Genomic DNA, 24368 nt, shown 5'->3' with positions numbered 1-24368 from the left:
CTCATAACCTCTGTCAGCAGTGAGAGCAGTAAGCTCTTCTGTCGATAAATGGCTTGTTTTGAGGATTAAAAAAAATATGTGGAATAGGGGTTTTTTTCTTGCTCACATATTTTAAGGGTAAAAATTCATGACCACTGTACAAAGCTCCCAGTTACATGTATATAGATCACAGAAGGCTTGTAAAACTGAAAATCTGTATTAAAAAGTACTCATTTTAGAAAGCAAGCACATGTTGCTATTAAATCCTGATTACTGTGGTCATATTTGTAGAAACATTAATTAGTGATTGATTTAGAAATGTGTAACAGTATGTCCACTTTCTCTTTTTTGTAGCTTTTGGAAGAAATTGGCTCAAGTATTAATCATTGGAGGGACTTATTTTAACTGAGTTTTTAATTTTTCATGATTTTTACCAGTAAAAGTTTCCTCAGACAGACCTTAACAGACAGTAGCACACAGTCTTCAGGGACTAGGAGTATTAACTTTATTTTTTTATCATGAAGTGTAGATACAGCTCTCACATACATTGTGAAGTGATTGATCAAGAAGGTGGTGGTTTTCAGGCTTCATGAATGTGAAGTCATGTGTTGATGTGCCAGCGGCTGAAACAGCCTGAGGTCTTCTCTGAGCTGGGTTTCATGCTCTTTGGTGTTGAACTGTAGCTCTGACACTCTAAATGCTTCTACCAGCTGATATCACCGATCTGTCCCTTCTCCCTCCTCCTGTCTTCATCTACATAGATTACATGTATCTTCGGTGCTTCTCCTTTTAATTACAAGGTCTGTGTTACTTTATCACAGACTTCAGCCCTACTCTTTAATCTGGCTGTATGGGAGAACCAGCAGCCTCCGATCAGAGACTTTTTACCCCAGGAAATGTGACTATAATGAAAATGCTCAAGGAAAATACACAACCTTAGGATTAGGTAATATGCATGAAAAGTCTGAATACAAGAGACTCGAGAGTAGTTTTAATAGTTTTGTCAGTGTTATTTTTCCTTCCTCTGGTCCAAGATTATTTCTATCTGTCTGCAAGAGCAAGTCCTTTGTGAGCTGCTGCTGCTGGTGTTACTGGGGCTGCTGGTGTTACTGGGGCTGCTGGTAACTGCTTTCAGCCAGAGCTTTTTGTTTTGTGGTCAGAACTGGGAACTGCTCAATGTTGCTTTGTGATGCTGTTTAGATGAGGTCTCATCTTTTTTGAAAAGAAAAAAGAATTTGAGTTTGTCAGCCAACAGAGATCTGGAAAAAAGTACCTCTTAGGTTTTGTCATCAACTTTCTGCTTTTTTGATTAATGTTTAGTGTAGTGCAGTAAAGTATAATGTAATCAATTAAATTGCAGGGCTCACCTTATACAGCAGATATGCTAACCTGTCCTGGAGCATAGGGATTTTTCCTTGTAGCCTATGTGCATCTCTTTAAAAACGTTAAAATATTTAGGGCGTATCGTTCTCATTAAAAACATGTAGGTTGTCTGCTTGCTGTATCTGTTTCTGCAGCTGGAAAGTTTCAAGGTCTGTGTGTTGCCAAGCACAATTTGTTGACCTTGTATCGTAAATCAAAAAATGACGGACTCTGCAAGAAAAATCCCAAATGAGACTTCCTGCTCACTAGATTATGATGCTTAAACTCACTCAATGTTTAAAATTATATTTCTGTAGGCCTTCATATTTTTTTCTCTTTTTTAGTATAGTTGGTTCTAAATCTAAAACAGGTTTTGCTTATTGTACTGAGGATGCTACAAAAAAAATTATATAGAATGGGGAAAAGTTGAAACAAAGGCTTATTTTTAAATAAGCTTAATTTTGAAGCATGGTGACCATTCCTCTTCTGTTTCTTGATGCTATGATAAGAAGATAATCACTGGGATTTCCACGTTGGGCTGTGCATTTCATGTAAAACAGTCTGGTTTAGCTCTATGTCTTGATGTGTAAATGTTGGGAGACTCAGTGTCAAATATTCCCAGAGCATTTCTATGAGATGTTTACCTCTATTGATCTTAAACACCTCTGATAAAGGAGATTCCACAATCTCATGGGCAACTTGTTCTGGTGTATCACTACCCTAACAGAGAGAGCTCTTCCTAATATCTAGCCTATGTTGTCTTCACTGTAGATTTCACTCTGTCTTCCTCCTTCCTCCTTCTGATAAGACAGATTTGTCAGTATATGATAATTATATGAAAATAGTTGTCATGTTTGTCACTAGCTGCTTCTTTTGTATTTCAAGCAGTTTCCCAACAGTTGTACACTACATACCTGTTATTTTCATCATGCTCTTCTGGGCTGTCTTGTTTCATCTGCACTCTTCTTTAACAGTAGTGCCCAACACTGTATTTTGGGGTGTGTGCACCAGGTCATTAGTGTAATATACTGCTATGTCTTACCTCGTCTGCTTCTAAAAGAGTCTGCAGTATTTTATAGCACTTTCCACAGCACTGAATTGCTGGCATCTGTCTATTTGTGATCTGTGGAATTTGTTATACTCTTGTACTGCCTACACAGTTGTTTCTTGATATGGTTTTTGTGTATGTGATTTCTCCTGCCAGCTACTTTGTATTTGTTTTTATTGAATTTCATCTTGTTGACTTTGGGCAATTCAATCGCTCTGTGTGAAGACCTGGCCTCTAAAGGATTTTGTGAATTTATGACATAATCTCACTTTCATCATTCAAATCATTGCTGAAGAGGGAAGCAAAACCTCTTTGGTGACCTCAGTTAAAATGCATTTTAGTTTGATAACGAACCAGTAACTATTCGAGTTTTCTCCTGTAGTGTTCATGAGCAGCTCTGTGCCTACTTACGTAATTAATGTATGCAACTGCCACAAAGGTGCATTAAAGTTCAGATAAATTACACCTCCTCCTTTCCTTAAAACATGTCAAAGGAGAAAATTACAGTATTTTTAATTTACTTGTTTATTGCGTTGGTTGTTTCTTATTGTCTTGTTATCTAGATGTTTATAAACTGGCTGTTTCAAATAATTTATTCTAGTATAGTTGTGGATATTAGAAGTGACCTGGCTGAACATCTAACATTCCCTGAACTTCTCATTTACAAAAATTAGTATCAGTTTCCTCTTTTCCAACTGACCAATGTCTTCCACCTCTGTTAGGTTTTTGGGTTTTTTTCAAATAATGTTTTTAAGTTCTGAAAGACATCTGATAATTATAGAGGTTGATTAAGCAAGGTCTTCAAGTATTTTAAGTTGCCCAGATTTTGCCAAATAGAATACAGATTATAGACAATTTGATGACAGGTGGATGGTGAGGTGGGTTGAAAACTAGTTGTACTGAACTGACAGGCTTGAAGAGTTGTGATCAGCAGCACAAAGTCCAGTGGGAGGCCAGTCACTGGTGGTGTACCCCAGGAATCCATACTGGGGTCAGTAGCATCTTCATTAGTGACCTGGATGAGTGGACAAGAGGCTGCACCCTCAGCAGGTTTGCAGATGATACAGAACTGGGAGGAGTTCTTGCTGCACTAGATGGTGCAGCTGGAGAAATGGGCCAACAGAAACCTCATAACATTCAACAAAGGGAAGGGCTGAGTCCTGCCACTGGGGAGGAATAACCCCAGGCACGAATATGTGCTGGGGACATCTGGAAAGCAGTTTTGCAGAAAAGAACAGGGGGGTCCTGGTGGACACCAAGCCGAACATGAGCCAGCAAAAGGCCCTTCCAGCAAAGGAGGCACCAGCCTCTTGGTCTGCATTAGAAGAAGCATTGCCAGGAGGTTGAGTGAGGTGATCCTTCCCCCCTACTCAGCGCTAGTGAGACACATCTGTAGTGTTGTGTCTAGTGCTGGATTTCCTAGTATGAGACAGATGTGGACATGGCCCTGGAATGAAGGGCCATGAAGGTGATTAAGGGCTTTGGAGCATCTCTCATACAATGAGAGGCTGAGAGAGCTGGGGTGCTTTAGCCTAAAGAAGTGAGAGCTCAGAGGGAATCTTAGTGATGTGTGTACATACTTCTTATGTTGTTATCAAACTTACTAAAAAAAAAGGTAAAAAAGGAATAAGAGAAAAAAGGACAAGAAAAAGAGACTGTTTAGTGAAGTGAGTGTTTTTAATATGCTGTCAAGTCTTCTTGTCCCTTCTGTCTCCCAGAAATGGTATCCAGAGAATTGATGATTGTTGTTTGAATGTTTAAATATGGTTTCGACTTTGGAGGATTAGGGCAGATCTTTTTAAGTAGAACCTGGGTTTAAATGTAAGTCTGCTTTCACTGCTAGTTTAAACTGAAAGATATAATTGTCCTTACTTTCCCCTAATGATTTCATATAAAATGATTTCAGTTGTTTACATTTTTGATGCAGAATAATAAAATATGATAGTACTGGTGAAGGAAAAGGAAAAGAAATACCGGCTAGTTTATACAATAAATGTTATAATGTCTTGTGTGATCTAATTTTAAGTCACATGCCAGAGGACTTAGAAAAGGGAAATGGCCTCATTAGATTTTTTTTTCTGAAAGTCATTATCGACTTCTATTCAAATTTTTATCACGCTTTCTGATCTGTGTCAGCATGCAGCACCCTACTGTTCTATGTGTTTACAACCTTCAAATATACACTGTTGCCACCATTACCATTTCTTTTCACTTAAACTATCTGTATCCTATCATGATCAACCCTTCTTCAACCCTTGAAAATCAGTGCAGGTGTTTTCTAAAACACTTGCAGTTTTTCTATAAGGTGTTTGCCTCATGAATGATGGTATGAATATGGACCAGTGTATCTAGAACAAAACAGTATTTTCTCACTCTTGAGCTCTATCTGGCAAAGATGGAGTGGATTAAGGCAGGTTATGAATTTAAAACATGGTGTAGTTGTTCCCGAAACAGCTGTGTATATACAAGCGGTTCTACAATCAAGGTACGAGGGCTTGCTGGTATCTCAAGGAGGATGGCTTCATCCTTTCTCCTCTTCTCTGTTCCTGGCATGGAGGTCCCCATCCTTCCCTTTTGCCTGTGTCACCTTTGGTGCTTTTAGACCCATCCAGTGATCTCCTTATCTCACCAAATTGACAGAAAACTCTCCAGAATTTTGATTTACTTTTTTTTCCTCCTTGAGTTAATTTACTTCACCATTTGTGAGTCACTGTGCAAGTGATAAGGAGGAGGTAAGAGCACGGAGCCCCAGCAGAGAGGTTGGGAGGAAGAGGTAGGATGTTCCCCTCTCAGAGTTAGAGAGCTGCTGAGTTTACTCACTGACTCTTGTATGAGCACATTGATAATCTAGAGCGAAATGGGATTATTCCAAGTGAGTTTGACAGTAAGGTAAACTACTAGAAAGGATACTCTCATTTGGGAATAGAATTATTTATTCTCAAACTTGCTGGAAAGCAGTTAAGCAGAAGCAGCTGTCTGTACAGGCATCTTAAATGTCCTGCCTTTTAAACTGAAACTTAGTGATATGATATTTGAATAAATCACAAAAGCAAAGACAGACAAAATATAATGTTTAAATTTCCATTCTATTGCTTTATTGTTTTAATTCGATTGTTTTATTTTGTTATTTATTATTTTATTCCAGACTATTTTAAGTGGCATCATTTGCTGCGTCTGTTGTCCCACTACCCTGGTTTGGATTTCATATTTTTTTGTAACTTCTACAGGAACAGCTCAAAGTCCACTAGAAACAAGAGAATCCTTTTTGGTGGATTCAGACAGGCTTTAACTCTGGCTCTTCAAGCATATAAATAGAGTTTCGCTTTTATAGTAACAGCTGTAAAATCTTCATGATCCAGGACATGCAGTAGAAGTGTGATGTTTGATGTAATAACAGTCTTTCTCCTTCTTGTAGGTCCTGTTGTTCTGCATCACAGCTGCTCTGTTCATGTTCTTTTTCAGGTATGTTGCTAGTATTTTTATGTTTGTAAAGATTATTTTAAACAGCATTTATAAGAGCTTATTTGATTTTTGGTATTCATCTGAAAACTTATATATTCTCAACTCATTTCTGAATTGAGTGCTTCCATGTCAAAAACCTAGTGCTATGAACATCACTGGGCTAAAAAGGGAAATGCTGGATTAAATGCTTTAAATCTTCTGGACATTATACTGATTACTTAAGGAGCCTCCTCTCATCTCATAATAAGACCTTGGAGATCTAACATTACATGGTATCAAAACGTCTGAAATGCTGCTTTTCATATATGTTCTTAAATAGCTTGTGCCAGGGAAGATAACATTTCGTCTTCTGATGAAAAGAGAGGAGAACAGGAAAATGAGATTTTACAGTCTTAAGTATTATCAAATATTTGACATGCATGTAGGTACAACTACCTTCTTTTAATTTTAGAGTAAACTAGTTTCAGATATGTTTTCACAAGTTGTCAATTGTATTCCTTTTTCAAAACATGCGGTAGTGGGGTTGGATGAGACACTAATAACTTTTTCCTCTCTCAGTTTGCATGATATATGTAATAAGTTGTTTACCTTCTCATTGTTTCCCTTTTAAATTCCAGACCTCTTAAATTTTCTTTATTATATCTCAAGCTGGAAAGTTGCTTGCTAAAGTAACCTTTGACTACAACTCTTTGACTTAGAATTTTCTGTGGCATGTAGCCATCTATGGTTCTTCAAGCCGTATGATCCCTTGGTAATTGCAAAATGTTGGAAGCTGCAGCTTGTTTTTTCTTAATTCCATTACTTACAAATTACTTACGGATATTGGCCAAGAACAGTCTGTGGATAGCAGAGAGCTGCTAATTTAAAGGATTTGAAGCAGCATTCCTCCTTTCATCTGCCACCCATTAAGACTCTTGCATCAGCAGTCTTCTTGCTTTATTTTCTTCTACTTCCCTGAGTCATGGCATAACAACGTCAGAGAATCTGACTTGTAAGGGTGAAGTTAGATACCTGTCTGTATGAATGCTGATTAAACCAATTCAAAACACTAAAATGCTAGTCAAGCTGTAAATATTGTATGATTTTAGAGGAAGCTAGTTGTCTCCTGTCTATGTCTTTGGTAATGAACCAGTGTTTTAGAGACAACCTGGAAGTTAAATGAGAACTGACCAGAGCCCAGAGGTATTTGGTGAATTCCTCCTTGACCTGGCACAACAATGCTGACAGTTGAATGGGCTCCAAAACACTTTCTTTTCTAAAATTAGTCCCTCCATGCCAGGGTTGATGGATATCCTGTTGAGCAATCGTCATCAGCAACATATAATTGCTTTGTCGCTGGTGTTGTAACAGAGGAATTAAAATACAGGACCAGGAGGTTATAGGTCCACTAGCTTAATCCTCAGGAAAAAAAAAATCACAATAATTTTTGTTTGTAAATGCAAACAAAAACCGTAAATCAAAGTCAATTTATAAAAAAATAATTAGCACAGACCAATTTACTTTCTTTTTTCTTTCTGACTGTAATCAGTATTGTGATTAGAACTTTTTCACAGTGATTCATGTGGTACTTTCCTAAAGTAACCAGGTATAGATGGTCTGTGTGAAAATACCTTTGGGTAAGCACAGGACCCTCAGTCTAATATGTGGACAGAGTTGTTGTCGGAGGTTGACTGTCAGACAGAGGATGTATTGACTGTGTTGACAAGCACCTACTCAGGTCCCCCATTGTTTAATATTTTCATATTTAAATAATGACAAAGATAACAGTGGAAGTGGTTATTACGTATGTAGGTAAAACTGCTGGCTGGGAACTGCAGTTACTTTGCAGACTTGGAATTCAGATAGATGCAAACTGGAGATATGATCCGAAAAACTATAAAGCTGTTTAGTAATGACAAGGTTGAGGTAATACATTTACAGGTAAGGAGCTGTGTAGAATCAAATGGTTTGGTAGCAGTTCACTGAAAAAAGACCCAATAGTAGTTGTCACGCTGCCAGCTGAGTGTAAGTCAACAATGTCACATTCCTGTAACAAGGGAAACGCTGTGCTGGTTGTAGAGAGCTTGTGAGGTACATAAAGTTGTCTTTTTGTTGTACTTAAAGTTTAAGAAGTTCTCAGAGCACTTTTTGTCCTTTTTGATTAATACACACCAAGAAGAATCTGCAGAGAAACCTCAGAGTTTCTTCTCCAGTGATCTTGAGTTTGGAAAACATGGTTTATTTAAAAGGATGGATTGTGGTTGTTTAATTTTTAAAAAATAAATGAGGGATGGAATAACTGTCTTCATGTACGTACAAGACTGCTGTAAAGAGAAAGAAAATAAATAGTCTGTTCTCGCTTGCTATAGTAGAAAGGACAAGAGGTAACAGAGCAAGACTCTTTTTCTTACAATAATAAATTGCAGCACAGATGAATTCACTTAGATAGTGAGGAAGGAAAACTTAAGAAAGAAGTGGTGAAAAGATTCCTTGGCGAGGCTACAGATTATCTGTTCTTTCAGATGCGCAAGAACAGATTTTGAATAATATAGGTATTGCCACTTAGGGAAAGCAGTGTTTGACTTCCTCAGTCTCTTCCACTTTTTGATGCACATCAATGGTTGTCATATTGTGAAATATTTGTTGTAATAAGCTGCCAAAGACAGTGGCCAGTAAAGTCTTTGGAGGAGGATAACATTGCTGTGCTTTGTTGAATGCAACTTGAAAGGTACACCTGGAAAAAAATTCCAAATTACAGCTCTGTGCTGTAGAAATCACCATGTCTTGTAGAACTTATAGAGTGGAGACAAGAGGGCAGGCAAAGGTAGGGAACATGTCAGCGGTCCAGGCGGGCAGGGGCATCTCTGGAAATTAGCAGAAGGAGAGATGTGCCTCTTCCACCACACTGAATTGAAATGTTCTTCCACAATTTCTAGTCATAGAAATACAAGAAATATAATAGGAGACGAACAACTACTCAGGGAGAAGACAGACGAAAGAGAGGTCACTCGATCAGCCCTCAAAGTTTTTGTTCAGTTTGTCTGGACTGGGATTGTGAGTTGGTAATTGTCTTATCCCATATGTTCATCATTGATTCCCTGTGGTAAGATTTTGGACAGCCCTCGGAGGAATTCTCCATGGATCTATCCAGAGCCCTGGGGAAGGCAATCTTCCCGTCTCCATCGTTACCTAAAATAGAAAAGAATCGGGAGCATCGTTCAACTGCATTTTCTCTGTTTAATGGCTCAAAATCACTTCAGCCTTTTCCTAATCATAAGTGGATCAAATGGACAAAATCGTGTTAGAATTACAGTACTTTCAGAAAAGTCTTAGAAAAAGACCTTATTTAAAGTCAGATCTGCTTGGCTTGTAGAATATTTTCCCATTGACTATAAAATGCTGTTCACTGCTAACAAGCATTTGTTGACACTCTTTCAAAGGTGGCTTTTTGTCCTCCCTGCTTCACCAAAATGTCCTAAAAGGTGCTGAGAGCAGTAGCACTTTTGGTCACCAAGATCGTATGTAATCCCTTTCGGCATTAAAGATAAAATCCTAATATCTAAATGGTGTAATCTGAAGCGTAAAGCCTTTCTAAAAAGAAACATAATGTCAGTAAAATTATGCTACCAAAATATGACTGGTGCTTGAAGAGTCAAATGACACAAGGAATAAAAGTGAAGTAGTCTTTTTCTGAGTTCATACAAATTGCCTTTTCTGAGGCTATTGTTAAGTTTTCTGAACTTAAAAGTGATGACTGTCCCCAGTCAGTAGCTCTGGTTGGCACTAGCATTCCTGGTAGCTCCAGGGTTAACTGAATTTAGCCACTATTTTTGCTCTGTGTAGTTTTGAGCTGGATCTTTTTCCTTGCACAGCTCATACCTTGATGCACCGTAGCTGGCATCGGCGCTATGAGCCAGTGGTGGTAAGTGTGGAAAGCAGAGAAGCCCTTCAGCATTCACATGGACTTTTGTCATGTTCAGAACTGTTTTCTTCATGGAGGAATTAAGACATGTTTGATACATCACACAACTTTCAGGATCTCTTTCAGGTTGCCATGTTAATAACAGCCTGTTAGGTTGAGCTTGCTTCTGGAAGGCAAATGCTCTGGTTGATAGCTATCCACTAAAAGAGAACAAAATCAATATGGCACATAACTGTAACATGATCATACCTCTCCCTTGATGTGGGTATTTTCTTACCCACACCGTTAGGAAATACTGCTGTAATAGGTGTATGAATCTTTGTCTGTGGAAGTATAGGCAAGTTCTTTTTGATTTATTGGAATATCTCCTTTTCTAGTATAATGACATTTCTCAGTATCTCATTTTAATGTTTATCTTGAATTATTAAAAAAAAATAAATCCGTAATGGTCCTTTGGCCAGGCAATGATATAATTTGCTGATGCTTCTCTCTTGACTGCCAACACCTACGTGTCTGATTTCTGCCTCCAAAGCAGCAGAAAGGTGCAAAAGCCTGTGTAATGGATCTGGAGACTGGGAAGTATTCAGATAATGTTCCTATCATTTGGTATAGAAAGGGTTTCTCCAGTTGTAAAATGAATGGCCTTTACTCTCTGTTGGAAGGCTTTGTCCTCACATTGTGTTGACTTGCTACCCGTCCTGGTCCTGCCACCCCTATGGCAGATGTTTCACACTAGTTGAAAACTTCACCAAGCAGCCTTGATATTTATCACTGGAGTTTCCCCAAAATTCTGCTGGACTGTTCAAACATTATTACATCTGCTACAGGACAAAAAGAAAAAGAAGGTGCTAAATTTCAAGAGTTAAGAACTGAGGCTACAGAACTGAAATGGTAGAAGAAAACCCAGGAATAATTACTCCAGAATAGATAAAATGAGAAGGGAGTCAGAATGAAAGTTAAATTCAGAAGAGCAGTATAGAAAGGAAGACAGTAGGAAGAAGGAAGGAGAGAGTGATTGAAGAGGGGAAAAATAAGATCATGTCAGGAGACAGGAGAAAAAATAGAACAATATACTAGGAAAAAAGTAGCTGAAATGCAGATGATAGGTTTGCAAGCAACAAAGTTATATTTACAGACAGAGGAAGCATATTTTAGTATGGTATTTTTTTCTTTCTTCTGGTACTTTTCTCTTAACTCATACCTCTGTTTATTCTCAAAATGCTTCTGCTCAACTCCATTGGAAGTGATGAAATGATGCATCACTTATTTGTGGATAGTTGTAATATACAGTAACTTGGATAGTGCAGTCTGTCATATGTGTATTTAATGCCCATGTATAGGTAATCACAGTTGAAATAGGGTTCTTTACCCTTCAACCCATTTTTTCCTAAAAAACTTAAATACAGAAGTGTATCTGGCAAGAGGAATATTCCCATATCTTTAGGAATTAATTTTTAGGTAACATTGAACTCCACTGGGACTTAACACTCACCACTTACTCAAAAAGTCATTTGTGATGTCATATATGATTTGTTTTAAAATGCACCATTTTTAAAGTGTATTGTAACAAAAGCAGACTTTAATTCTATTTTTTTTTTTTATATAGTTTGCATGGAATTAAGGTTATGGGTGGAAAGGTTTTGATTATACCATGTTTCATGTCATCTTATTTCAGTTTGAACAATTTATGATACTGGCTCTCCAGAATACCATTCTAGAATAATTGAATAGAATTAAATGAAGAAGCAGGAGAAATCCTATAAAGTGTAAAATAAATATTTGTAAAATACAATTGAATTAATGTTATTTTAGTAGCAGTTTTATTTTGAGTATTACACTAGGTTTTTTTGGAAGGGTGATGCAATGCCTATGCTTTTATACATATTTGAAGAAATCCACATAATAGAAAACTTGCAATCTCTGCACAATAAATGAACACCTACATATAAATCCTATCCACATAAACTTAGAAAATCCAGCAATTTGGGTGAATATGTGTTGGCAGACTACAGTACTGGTTGCTATAGTAGTTAATCCTTAGACTATATGCTACCAGTTTATAATAGGCATATGTTAATTCATCTGCTCTGAACCCTAGAAAGGAAAGCTCCATGTACAAGCTGGAACCAGCTATTATGGGAAGTTGGATGTTTCTGATGATTGATTGATCGTAAGTTGAGGATGAAATCTGCCTTCTATAGAGATAAATGTTAAAATGTTATTTTCTGAAACAATAATTTCAGACAATCAGAAGTCATGGCTGTGATTTCACAGAGCAGAACATGGTGTTTTTCATAACTCAGAGTTTGTATAGCTTACAACAGAAAGCTCTTGATCTCATAATGTCATTTATCTATTATCTATTGATTGAAAATGGATAATGAAAAAATATAATGAAAAGAACATCTAAGAAATGCAGATGCACTGTCATATACTGCCATTAAGATGTAATATTGAAACTTGTGTAAAGTTACTGAAAACCTTTAAGAAAGGTCCTTTTGTTTGCAGAGCCCTTTATTCTATCTCATTAATGAAATTCTAGCCTCCCAAATTACAGCTATTTACTCTTCTTTCCCCATGAAACACATATCCTGTAATTTATTCAGTATCTTCTACATGATATTTCAAAGTGCCTTTATTTTCTTTTAAGAATGTGTGGTACCAGTGCCATAGTAATCTCTTGTTTAATCACCTAAGCTCCCTTTTGTACAGAAGCAACTACTTGAAAGATATTTTTGCCTTTTAATTCTACTCTCTTTTTTTACTGTAGAATGAGCAAGCTTAACAGTTGGAGTTGCTATTATATGGATTTAATCGCAAATAATATTCCCCTTTTTTATAAAGATTATTTTGTAGTCTTTTTCTTTTGCTGTAGAAAAGTCCTCTGCTATTGAATTATTAGGTAATAAATCAGAAGAAAAAAGCAGATGAGAAGTTTTTTCCGTGTTTATGTATTTTTTTAACTGTTCTTATATAAACATCTCAAAGTTAGTGGTTCAAATCATTGTTTTGGTAACTGTCATGAAACTTGATTTCTGAGGTATTTTGGATGACCTGGTGAGTAGATGAAAACATTCAGTCTCCTAACAAATGCTATAAATATCAGTTTGTTTTATTTAGTGTGAGCAAAAGTAAAATATGGTATCACAGGAGGGGTTTGCGGATGAGAAGATAACCTTATAGATTGACTCTGACACTTCTCTGGCAGAGCGCTGGGTTTGGCGTTGCATAGGCTTAGTTCAAATGCAAATATGGGTAGAAAGGTGAGATAATCTGTTTTCTGACATATATACCAATAGAATGGTGAAAAAGTATTTTTACTTTTTTATTTTGATGAAGCACATTTTTTTTCTCATACCCTTTTACCAGACTTCCACTGCATCTCAATTATTCTTTTTTGTCCCTTAAAAATTGCAAAGCCATGTGGTATTGTTTTGGTTTTGGTTTGAAGGGAAGTTGCTGCCGAGTTTTGCAGAACTCTGGTCCTAGCTGTCTGCTGCATTCACAGGAGAAGGGAGACTGATCTCCCCAAGCTCACGTGTACCCACCTCTATCTCAAAAATGATATAGTAGAGTTAAAGGTATGTCTTAAGCATATTTATGCAAGAATTTGAGATTATTAGGTTTTCATATAGGTAAGAAGAATATCTAGACTTACAGGAATTACAAAGAAATTTATATTAGAGTGCAAAATTGCAGTGTCTAATGGGATTATGTTGGGCATCTTTTAGTAGGTTCGGGAGCCTCTGCTGCTGATGTTCTTTTACCTTCATTCAGTCATCTGTGGTGGCTGCTGTAGGATGTCCATGACCAAATCTACTTTTTCTGTGTTCTTGTATTTGCAAGTACAAGTTACTGTTTCTCATCTGTTCATTTGGGTTATGTGGGAGGAATGGGAAAATAGTGATTTTCATAAAATTAAAAGAAATCGGTTCGATTTCTAATCTAGCATTAAAGAGAACCTTACAACAATTAGATCTTTAGCATGTCTGTGGGGTCTGTTTTCAAGACTCATCTTCAGTTTCAGGCACCTGAGATACTTAAGTTAGGAAATATGAGGAAAAGACAGGCAAATGAAGAGGGCAGTTCCCGTCTTGTGTGGGCTTAATTTATGTTGCAGAGCCGCCTCTCTCTAACTGATGATAGAGGTGATTGTGCACCAAACTTAATTGCATAGTTCTAGGTGGAATAAATCTAGGCTAATGTTTTTCCTTAAAGTTACCTAGAGAGCGTATTAAAATTATTCTGAGAGATAGTAAGTGTTTAGAATTAATGAAATGCTGAAATATTATAAAAGATGGTTTTTCTAACCTATTCTGCATACATGGCTTGTATTATCCTTTTATTTCATGGACCCATTTTTGGCTTTAATATGAAAAAACCCCCCACCTTGTGTTCTGCCAATAAGAGAAAAAAAGGGGACATATATATTAAAGTATACATTTAAGTATTGATTTTTCTGGATTATTACCAGAGCCTTGGATGGAAGTGTATCTCCCCCTCTACTCTACTCTTGTGAGACCCCCACCCACAGTACTGTGTCCAGGTCTAGGGCCCCCAGCATAAGAAGGACATGAAACTGCTTGAGGGGGTCCAGAGGAGGCCACGAAGATGATCAGGGGACTGGAGCACCTCCCCTGTGAGGACAGGCTGAGTGAGTTGGGGGTGTTCAGCCTGGAGAAGAGAAGGCTCCAGGGAGACCTTAGAGCGGCCTCCCAGTACTTAAAGGGGGTACAGGAAAGATGGGGAGGGACTCTTGATCAGGAAGTGTAGGGATAGGACAAGGGGTAACAGTTTTAAACTGAAAGAGGGCAGATTTAGATTAGATATAAGGAAGAAATTCTTCCCTGTGAGGGTGGTGAGACACTGGCACAGGTTGCCCAGAGAAGCTGTGGCTGCCCCCTCCCTGGAAGTGTTCAAGGCCAGGTTGGACAGGGCTTTGGGCAACCTGGTCTGGTGGAAGGTGTCCCTGCCCATGGCAGGGGGTTGAAACTAGATGATCTTTAAGGTCCCTTCCAAACCAAATTATTCTATGATTCTATGAAGTTAGAGGAAAAAGACATCATAGAACAAAATGCTTTCCTACATGGAAAAATTATGGAAAATATTTGAAAACCTCTTTCTGAATTCTAAATAAAATTATTTGCATTTGTACAGTAATATAAAGTACAAAACTACAGTAAACTTTATAATCGCTTTAGATCCTTGTCATGAGTAAAAAGAGAAAGTATTTATACTTCTGAGGCATCCTAGACATGCATCTTATGAACTGGGAATGCATTTTAAATGAAAATTTTAATGCATGTTGTTACTGTTACTGAATTTCACATGCAGTTTTGGTAATGTTCACCTGATGTCTGTCATATATTTTGCCAATTTGGTAATAACATTTAAAATATTAATTTAAATTAGGCATCTGTCAAATAATGTTCCGTTTACTAAGTTTTTTTCCTGGTGCTGTATAAATTTTCTTGAGAAAGTATGTGATAATGATATAGTAAATTTAGGGATTAGAATATGGCATTTAATATTCAGGTTTGCCTTCTGAATATATGTTTGTGATACTGAAATGTTATTAGAGCAGACTTACTTTAGTCTTAGGATTTCAGGACTACTGTCCTGAAAATATCCCGAGAGAAAACTTTCGACATTATGTCAATTGTTAATTGTTCGATGCCTGTTGCATTTACAGTTTCTGAGGAATGCATGCCACCTCGATCTTTATTCCTTGCACTCATGATTTTACTGTCAGCCATGGTATGGCTGTCACGCCAAGCCAAGCAATGTCAAGAAGTCCATGCTGATCTCTGGATAGAGGTTACGGAGTGCACGTCCGTATGCATCACAGGGAACAAAACCAAACCTGAGAGTCTATATTGCAAGATTTAGGTGTTCAAAGGGATAGGCATAAATCTTTATAATATCTCAAACACTGCTTTTGATAGTAAGTTTTAGGAGGAGAGAAGCATCTCTTAGAAATCAGAGCAGCTGTTACCTGGTGCAATCCTGGTGCCAAGCCGTGCTGGTGCCCAGTGCTTGTCTCTGCCTCCCCCTGTCCCAGCCGACAGCTCTGCAGTCTCTCCTGAAAAGCAGGTGAGAGGATAGGAAAGGTGAGATAGAGTACAACAGCAGCAGTGTTACTATCAGCAGAGACAGATGATTTGTGTCGCTTTCCCTGCGTCGCGGTCAGTTGTTGGCAGTGGCGGTGGGAGCCGAGGGGAGGGAAGGGGCTGGGAGGAGGCTCTGGCTGGGGCTGTGTGCGGCAGGGAGAGGGATGCTCCTCTCGAGTGCCTTTCAAAACATTTTCTTCTTTGAATCCCTCTCACTCCTTTGACTCTGTATACACTTGAGGATGACTGATGGGCACCGTTGAGTGCCAAAACTGGCTGCTTCCCCTTTACCTGCTCTTGTTATCAAGATGCGTTGCTTGACTAGAGAAGAAAAGAGAAATGTGAGGGGGGGGAGATGGACAGTACCCACAATGAAGGAGGAAGAGGCCAAGCAGGACAGGGTTTCCACCAGCCGTGAACCAGCTGTAACTGAAGGAGTGGGAGAACAAGGGTGGTTGCGTTATTAGGGCTGTAGTGCAGCTTTGTGTCTTTGGTTTTACTAAAGTTCTTCAGAGAGAGTACTTAATTCAAAAGCATATTGGATCATCCAGGTACCTAATTTACAAGTCACCAAGTTATTTTTTCCTTTTTTTTTTTTTTTTTTTTTTCTGCCTCTTGATGTAATAGAGAAACGCTCTTGGAGCAATCTGTGTCTTCAAGTGTGTTTTTATATACCTAAGCATTACTTAAATCTTTATTATGCTCAAATGATAGCCCAGAATAAAAGTAATCATCCTCCTTTTGGCTTTTTTTTTTAAAAGATGGATACTGCCTTGAATCCCTTGAACCACCTTTCTTGTTAAAGGAGGTTTTCCAGTCCCAGTTCATACTATTTTTCACTTCATCTTTCAAGATGAAAAGGTGATAGAGGATTGAAATGGGTAGGTGGGTATTTTATTGTTTTATTGTACTCTTGTCTTCAAACTAGTTCTGTTCTTGAAGGTATAAGCTATAGTTAGATTAGGTCCAAATGAGGAATATTAACTGTGTGGGCTGAAATCAAGCTGGATTTTCATTTTCATCTGGTTAAATCACGCTGCTCCAGATCCTCCAGTATGCAGAAAGGCTGCAGAGTAGGCTTTCTCAGCTGCCAGTGAGTGAAGAAAATGCTGTTCTGTCTAATTCCTGTCTCTCCTAGCATTTTTTTTGTGGTTGCAACTTTTCATATTGAGATATGCTGATACATCTGTTCCTTAGTAATACACATGTCAAAAGTCAAGAAGATACTCTTGAAGTGGGTGATCCCTCTTTTGTTAGGCTTCACTGCTTTAAACAGAAACAAAACCACTCTTACACTAAACTCGGGTGGCTCACTTCGTTGTTTGCCAGGGATTAAGTAGGGCAAATGATTTTACAGCTGTATGGGAAGAAAGGAGTACATTTAGATAAAAGATTCATACATTTTACATTGCCACTTTGCATGGTACACATGCCAGTTTGCATGCTATAAAACAACTGAAATAGGGTTATACACAATCTCAAATGTAGCAATTTAAAATGTTTAAATATTTGAAATGTAACAATTTAAAACGTTTAAATATTTAAATTGTAACTAAATAGTCTGTGGAAATAATTAGTTTCTTCAGGAGTTAAAATGGAACACCAGTTATTGCAAATAGTTCATTGCATTTGCTAAATCAGTTTTTACTCTTTTATAGAAAATACTAACTTTTGAATATAACATGAATAGATTAAATTTAATTTTCCATGTTTGGTCACTTTTAGACATATGATCCATAGGCTGCTGGAATTTATTTAAACCTGTTCTTTCCAACAGTAAATCTTGTCCTTGTTTTAACAGATTGCTTTACACGTAGTTGGATCCAGTTGCACAGCCTCCTTAAGAGAGGAAATACATTGCCTACAGACAAGCAGTACAAGAATTATGGCTGTACAATAGGGAGTATTTTTCCACCATTATCACTTTTCAGTGGAGATTCTTTTTCAGATACGTAACAGTGACTCAATGAACCAGGAAGGTGTTTACCTGCAAGGTGATCTGGTGGTAATGGGAGAAGCTTTTGAGGGCTAAAATTTCAGGCGTCTCTGTCCAGAGCCATCCCCAAAGGAAGAAAAAGAGGGTCTGCTCCCCTTCGTCAGGTTTCATCTGTCAATCACAAAGGGCTTTTGTCCTGCTAGCATATTGATGTGTCTGGGCTTTGGCTGTTTATCATCTTCCTGTCATCCTTAAATGCAAAATAAAAGAGGGGAAATAGCTTCTGGTTCTCAGGCTTGGAGAATAAACTGCTTGTGGCTGCCAGGGACCTTGGTGTCCCAGCTGCCCTGGACTGCCTCTGCAGGGATACGATTGCTGGCAGTGCTGCACATCACCCGTGTGGCTCCCAGCTCCCGAGGCACTGCTCAGAACAAGGCTGATCTTACAAGTCAGATGATGAGAAAGCAATTGAGCTTCACAGATTCCATTTCTCTCTTTGATCCTGGCATTAAAGTGTCAAGGTCTGCGAGTGGAAGCACAGTACAGACGAGATTTCCGGCTGCTTTAATCCTGGTGCTAAAAAGGTCCATTCACAGGGTGTAGGGATTGGATTTTATTTTTGCAGGATTTCAGAACTGTTAGGTATATTTTACCTATTGTTATCATTATAGAAAGTTAGTTTTTTCCTTATTTAAAATAATTTTTCTGTAATATTTTTCTAGTTTGTATACTGTATAGTAAAGATGTGGCAGCCAATTGACTTACCCTTTCATGTACATTTGAGGCACTTTACATTTCACAGATGGAATACTAAGGGAGAAGATTTAAGTAGCCTGCAGAAGGTCAGATACAAAATTTGTGGTAGCAATGCCTTTGAGCCACAGAGTTCCAGTCCAGTTCTTAAATCACAAGGCTACCTCTCCTGCATTCCTGTTACAGGACATAATTTAACTTTAAAAAGTGGGGCGTGGTGCAGAATTGCTGTCAGAGAATTAAGGTAGGAAGTAGTATATAAGCAGCTGTATAACAAGATAGAGTTTTAAGCCAAATAAACACTAACTCAATAGATGTATTCTTCATTTCCTTTTTCTGCAGAGTTGGATTCTTTTATTATATTTTGTCTTCTGAGAGAGTGGGAACATGAATTTCAGTTTCCTAATATTCTCTTCTTTTTAACAAATTCTCAAAAGAGAATGGGGAAAGAAAAGGAGCTGACCAACAGACAGAATGTGCAACTGTAAAAGTTTTTTTTTTTTTACTTTTTGTTATTACCTTATGCAATATTTTCCTGGGGAACTTTACATGTCAGTTACGATTTGAGAGATGTACTTTTGTAATATGGTGAAAGTGAAGTTGATTTAATGCTTTTGTACTCTTACTTCTCTTGTTTTCTTTACTCTCCCAGCTCCTTGGCTTAATTTCTTTTTCTCGACTGTTTCCTGTCAGTTCTTCCTGTTTTTGCTGCTCCTCTATTAAAAATAGTTATCTAGTTTTGCTGAGATGAGGGATATGTCTGTGTAGTCGCTCATTTAATTTAGAAGAACAAAATCCTCCTGACCTTAAAGAAAGAAAGATCTGTTTGAGCAGCAGTTATGAAACTTTTAAGAACAATCTGTTTATTTGCAAAATGCATCTAGGAAAGTAGAGTCACGCCAAGAAACAAATCATAATTCTTAGAGAATGGTTTAGATTTCAGAAATCCCTGCTTGTCATTTAAATGTTACCTGTGTTTATTTGATTGCTACAATCCTTTGTGCAGGAACCAAGCTGTAGTTCTTGCAGACACCATCAAGGTCATCAAATACAAGTCCTAAACTGGTAACTCACACTCATCACATGTTTCTAATTTGATAGCAGTCAGGGCAGAAAATCTCCATTTCATGAAAAGCAGAAGGCAATTACATTAAATTAGAATCCACATGTTTTGGTATGTATTTTTAAAATAAATAGTCTTTCTGTTTATGTAAGGGTTGCACACAATTAAATATTTTACACGTAACTACTGCACAACTCGAATATATATTTGTAGTCTAAAGACTAGAGTCACAAATATGGCTTTTAACATATGACATTTATATTTCATTTTAGAAACGGGCATATTTTTAACTACAGGCATTGGAAATACTTGGAATTCTGTTCCTGTGAGCTAATTGCTGACTAGAATAGGAAAATAAGAGCTACTTTGTGGTTAGATGTTTGTGGTCTTTCTTTTGGCTTTTGGCCCTAAGATAAAATGTCAGGGGAAACACACTAAAGGATAATGGTATCAATCAGTGTATCCTGGACATAATTTGAAGCCTGTCAAATGTCTGCTACTTTATAAACATTGAATTACATCATTCTTGTTCATTCTACCTTCTGCTTATACATTATTTGGTTAGAAGAGTATAAATTATGTCATAGATGATTTTCACAGACATGCTTCAGTTCATAAAGTCTCAATTTCACAGAAAAAGTAACTGCTGCAAAAAGCCAGCTTCTTCTGTGAAACTGAGACTTTATGGGTCATTTCAAACATTCTGAAGAATGAGACATTCTTTATTCTCTTTCGTATCTTTGATATATTGACTAGAAACCATACTGAGGAAAGGTTTCTAGTCTTATATTTTTAGCCTAAATAATCCTTGCCCCAAACTAACCAGATGTGATTAATGTAATAGCAAACTGTAATTTGGAATCCGACTCTGCTCTTACTAACATTAATATCAAGCTATGGGTCTAATCATCAGGTGAAACTACGGTTCAAAAGTTTGATGGCATATTTTCAAAGACTTTTTAAGAAACTCGAATTTCACTTATGGTGTGACTAAGAGAATTGTATAAGTAAATATTAAGTGAGGAAAAATGTGAAGAAACATTAAGTTAAAAGTCATATTCATAGTTTAGATTTTGCTCTAAAGAGGAAGAATTAATGCATTTTAGGTTAAAATTTACGGTTTTTAAAGTAGGAAAAATACCTTAGGTTTTTTAAATAGTTCTTTTCTGCTGTGTCAGGATACTGTGAGAGAATTTTTTTCAATGTAAATTTGGATTAAAGCATATTTATGTTTTTTCAATAAAACATTAAAGTAGTGTTTAGCCCAGGATCATGGAAATGGCACAAATTCTGGGATGATTCCTCAAATACACTCTTTGAAGATACTTAGAAGGAACAAGAAATTGAATTACGGCATGCATAATTATTGGTCAAGAATGAATTGTGTCGAGTCAATCTGGCTTGTGTCGAGTCAATCTGGCTTCCTTCTGTGAAGATAAGAGGCTTCGTTGATTCAGAAGTAATAGAGGATATCATATATCTTCAGTAAGTCTTTAGACAGCCTCTCATGTGACATTCTCATAAGCAAGGCCTCAAAGTACACTGTAGGAAAACTCCTACTTAAAACTGTCTGAAAAACCTGAGTACTGAGTTTTACTGTTGTCCTGGTTAGCCAGGATAAGGTTAAGTTCCTCCCCCCCCCCCCCCCCCCCGCTGGGGAAACTTAACCCTATCCTGGCTAAACCAGGACAACTGTCAGAGTGGAAGTATCGTCCAGGGATAATTGGTTCCATCCACGGTTTTAATATCGACTCTAAGTCATCATTCTGGTCATTAATGAAGATGTCGAACAATGAGACCCAGCCAGTCTTCCAAGACGTCTGGTTTTATCCACAGATTTAATAAATACATCATTCAAAACAGTTTGGCAAATTGGAGAAATACTCCCCAAATAGAGGATTCAATTTGATGGAAGGTTCTGCACTTTGGAAGAAAGAATTAACTGTACAGATGGAGAATTCAGAACCTCTTCCTAGGTCACAGCTCTTCATAGCCAGACCTAGGAGATTACAACCTGAACATGAGTCAAAGTATCAGGATGTGGAAAAAAGCATTTGTAGTTGTGTATATAAATAAAGAGTACAGCATGCAGAGCACGTGAAGTTACCATTGACCTCTCCCTAGTGTTGGTAATGTCAGCTGGAGTAACAAAATTCGGTCTATACATGGATAAATTGTACAGAGCCCAGAGCAGAATAAGAATGATCAGACATTTATAGAACATATTCTTTGAGGAACTTGAAATTACTTGAATATTTTGTTTAGTCTAGAAAAAATCTAGACTGATAATGGTCTTCTCATGTATGCAGTACTTCTTTAATTAGGAAAAGAATAATGAATTCTCTCTTGGGTGAAAAGTAAAGAAATAATAGACTAAACTAGAAGCAAGGTAGATGTGGGTTGGAAATAATTATATTGGAGAAACATTCTAATATTAAGACTCACCAAACAGTGGGTTAGTTTGTTCACAGACAGGGAGATTCCATCATTCCATCCTCTGTTATGGAAGACCAGGTTAGACACGAATGGTAGAGCTGCAGTCCTTGTTCTTGATGGAGAATGGACTGTATGAAATTTCTTCTGTTCCTACCTTCTGTAATTTTATGTGATTATTCTATATAACTTGTGACGTAAGTGGAAGTGTAATTATGGTTCTCTCTCTGAGGCTACGTATTGATTATGAGTTCAGGAGGATTACCCAAGTGGGCAAGCATTTGTAAGTGGAGGCTAAATGGGTGGCGTCAAACTAACATATACATTTTGATATTTGTTTTAGATTTTTTAAAATAATCAAATTTCTGTTGCCTGCAGGAGTTGTTCCTGTATAAGGAGTGAAGGATCCCTTAAGGAGAATCCGTTAGAAATACTATGTTTTGTGTGTGTCACCTAGGTGACAGAGAACAGTAAATTTTATTTAGTGATGGAATTTATGAGGAAGGACTGCTAGCAAAATAAATAATATGTCATTGAAGTAACAAAGATTGCTTATAAGAGAGAGATGACATGCTAAAGAGTAACTGGAACACCTTTATGATTTAATGCAAGATAAACATGCATGGTAGTAGTTGTATACTGATTTCTAGTATGTGCTTATATGCATTTATTCTAGGAGTGCAAGATCTCCTGTAGAAAGAAAGAAAAAAACATATGATTTTAGCCCAGACCTTTATTTAACAGCTGCTGTAGAAGGCTGTCTGAAATCTTGTCAATCTTGAAAACCTATCACTTGTACAATGCAAATACCAAGTAGCTTAAGGTTTTTCCTATTGTTCGTTTCCTGTTTTAGAATTTCTTTTCTCTCTCTGTTGCTGCATGAAGAACTAAATAAATAGAGGAAAAACTAAATTAATAAAATGCTTGAAATAAGAATGTAGAAATAAATGGAAAAGCTTCTTTCTGGAATTTTGTTTCAAGTTTATTCCTTTAATTTTGTAAAGAATAGTTGATAAAACAAGGCTAAAAAGTGATTTGATTTGTCCCTGTCCTTTTGAAAAGTTCAATTTGAGACCCAGCTGAAAGGAATCACTATTAGGTTTTCTGCATTTGTCACCTTCCAAAGCTGACTTAATGAAGTTGGAATTTAACTCATCCTCTGTTGTCACTCTGTAATGCAGACTGACAGGTCACTGATAATTTCTTGCTGATACATCTCTTCTCGTGGGTGCAAACAAAGGATAAGCCTCATGTTGAAAGCTAAACATTCAAATCTTTGAAGATGTTTGAAGCGTTATTTGTGGCTTCTGATAAGAGTGTGAAAGTTTTCACTATACTGTATGTGCTGTGAGTCGGTGACAAGCCAGTGTCAGTTTGAGTTAAATCAGCACAACCCCCCCAAGCAGTGCTACTCCAGTGAGTAATATTATTAGAAATAATATAGGCTGACATCCTACTGTAAATCCGTCGACTTCTCTAGACCGTTACTGAAATGGTTTAGTGTGTGTTACTGAGTGCTTGAGTTTGTTTAAGTAACTGATGAATATAAAGGGAAAGTGCAGGAATAAATTAGTTTCTTACCCTGTATCCATGTTTTTCTCTTTGGGTGTAAAAGAAACATTTGCTTACATTACACGCTTGATAAGCTGAAGTTGAAGATGTGATCATTTACAGTGGGTTTGCTGTATATGCTATCGGTTGTCTTTGGGAAGCACATAGTGAGTTACCCAGAAGTTGTTGTTATTGTGACTTGCCAAAGCAGTCTGGTGTTTTTCTTCTGCACTCTCACTCAGTCTCTCAGCACATCCTTGTTTCAGAAGCATTTGATTCACAGACAGCTAATATTAATTTTAAAATATAGAATGCTAATTTTAATAATCACATTAAAATCATATACTATGCATAATACCGTGCATTTCCCTCTTCTTAAAGTGCCCTTGCAATCAAATATCCTAGCAGTGATTAATAAAAGTATGCTGAACGTGCCAGCTGGTACTCAGAATTATAGATAACACTGTGACTGATACGCACACTTGCACATACATGCACCCGTTGAAAAGCAGTTATCTAGGTTTCAATGAAAGGCATTACAGGAAAATGCAGCACTTCTCAGGAAGGAAAAAATGAATATAAAATTAATTTTCTTTTGAGGATTCTTAAATGCAGTCTCATTAAAGTAATGTACGAAGGTGAAAATGTCTGATCTTTGAGATCCTTTTGATTCAAATTTTGAAAAAGTCATCTGTCATTGGATCTACAAATGCATTTTAAGGATTTAACATAAAGTAAGCAAGACTTTGGAAAACAACCAAAGCTATGAT

General features: G+C 37.2%; 1 protein-coding gene across 1 annotated transcript in view; it reads left to right on the top strand.

The window, feature by feature from the left end:
- Positions 1–24368, top strand: part of TMEM135 (transmembrane protein 135) — a 186778-nt gene that overhangs the window by 114155 nt on the left and 48255 nt on the right. The window contains exon 6 of the mRNA XM_074816306.1: positions 5805–5851. Within this exon, the coding sequence (XP_074672407.1) occupies positions 5805–5851 (47 nt within the window). The remainder of the gene's footprint in view (positions 1–5804; positions 5852–24368) is intronic.

Source organism: Strix aluco, chromosome 2 (genome assembly GCF_031877795.1).
Source record: "Strix aluco isolate bStrAlu1 chromosome 2, bStrAlu1.hap1, whole genome shotgun sequence".
In the NCBI taxonomy this organism is placed as follows: domain Eukaryota; kingdom Metazoa; phylum Chordata; class Aves; order Strigiformes; family Strigidae; genus Strix; species Strix aluco.
The sequence above is the reverse complement of the archived record's forward strand: the minus strand, read 5'-3'. Positions and strand labels throughout refer to the sequence as shown.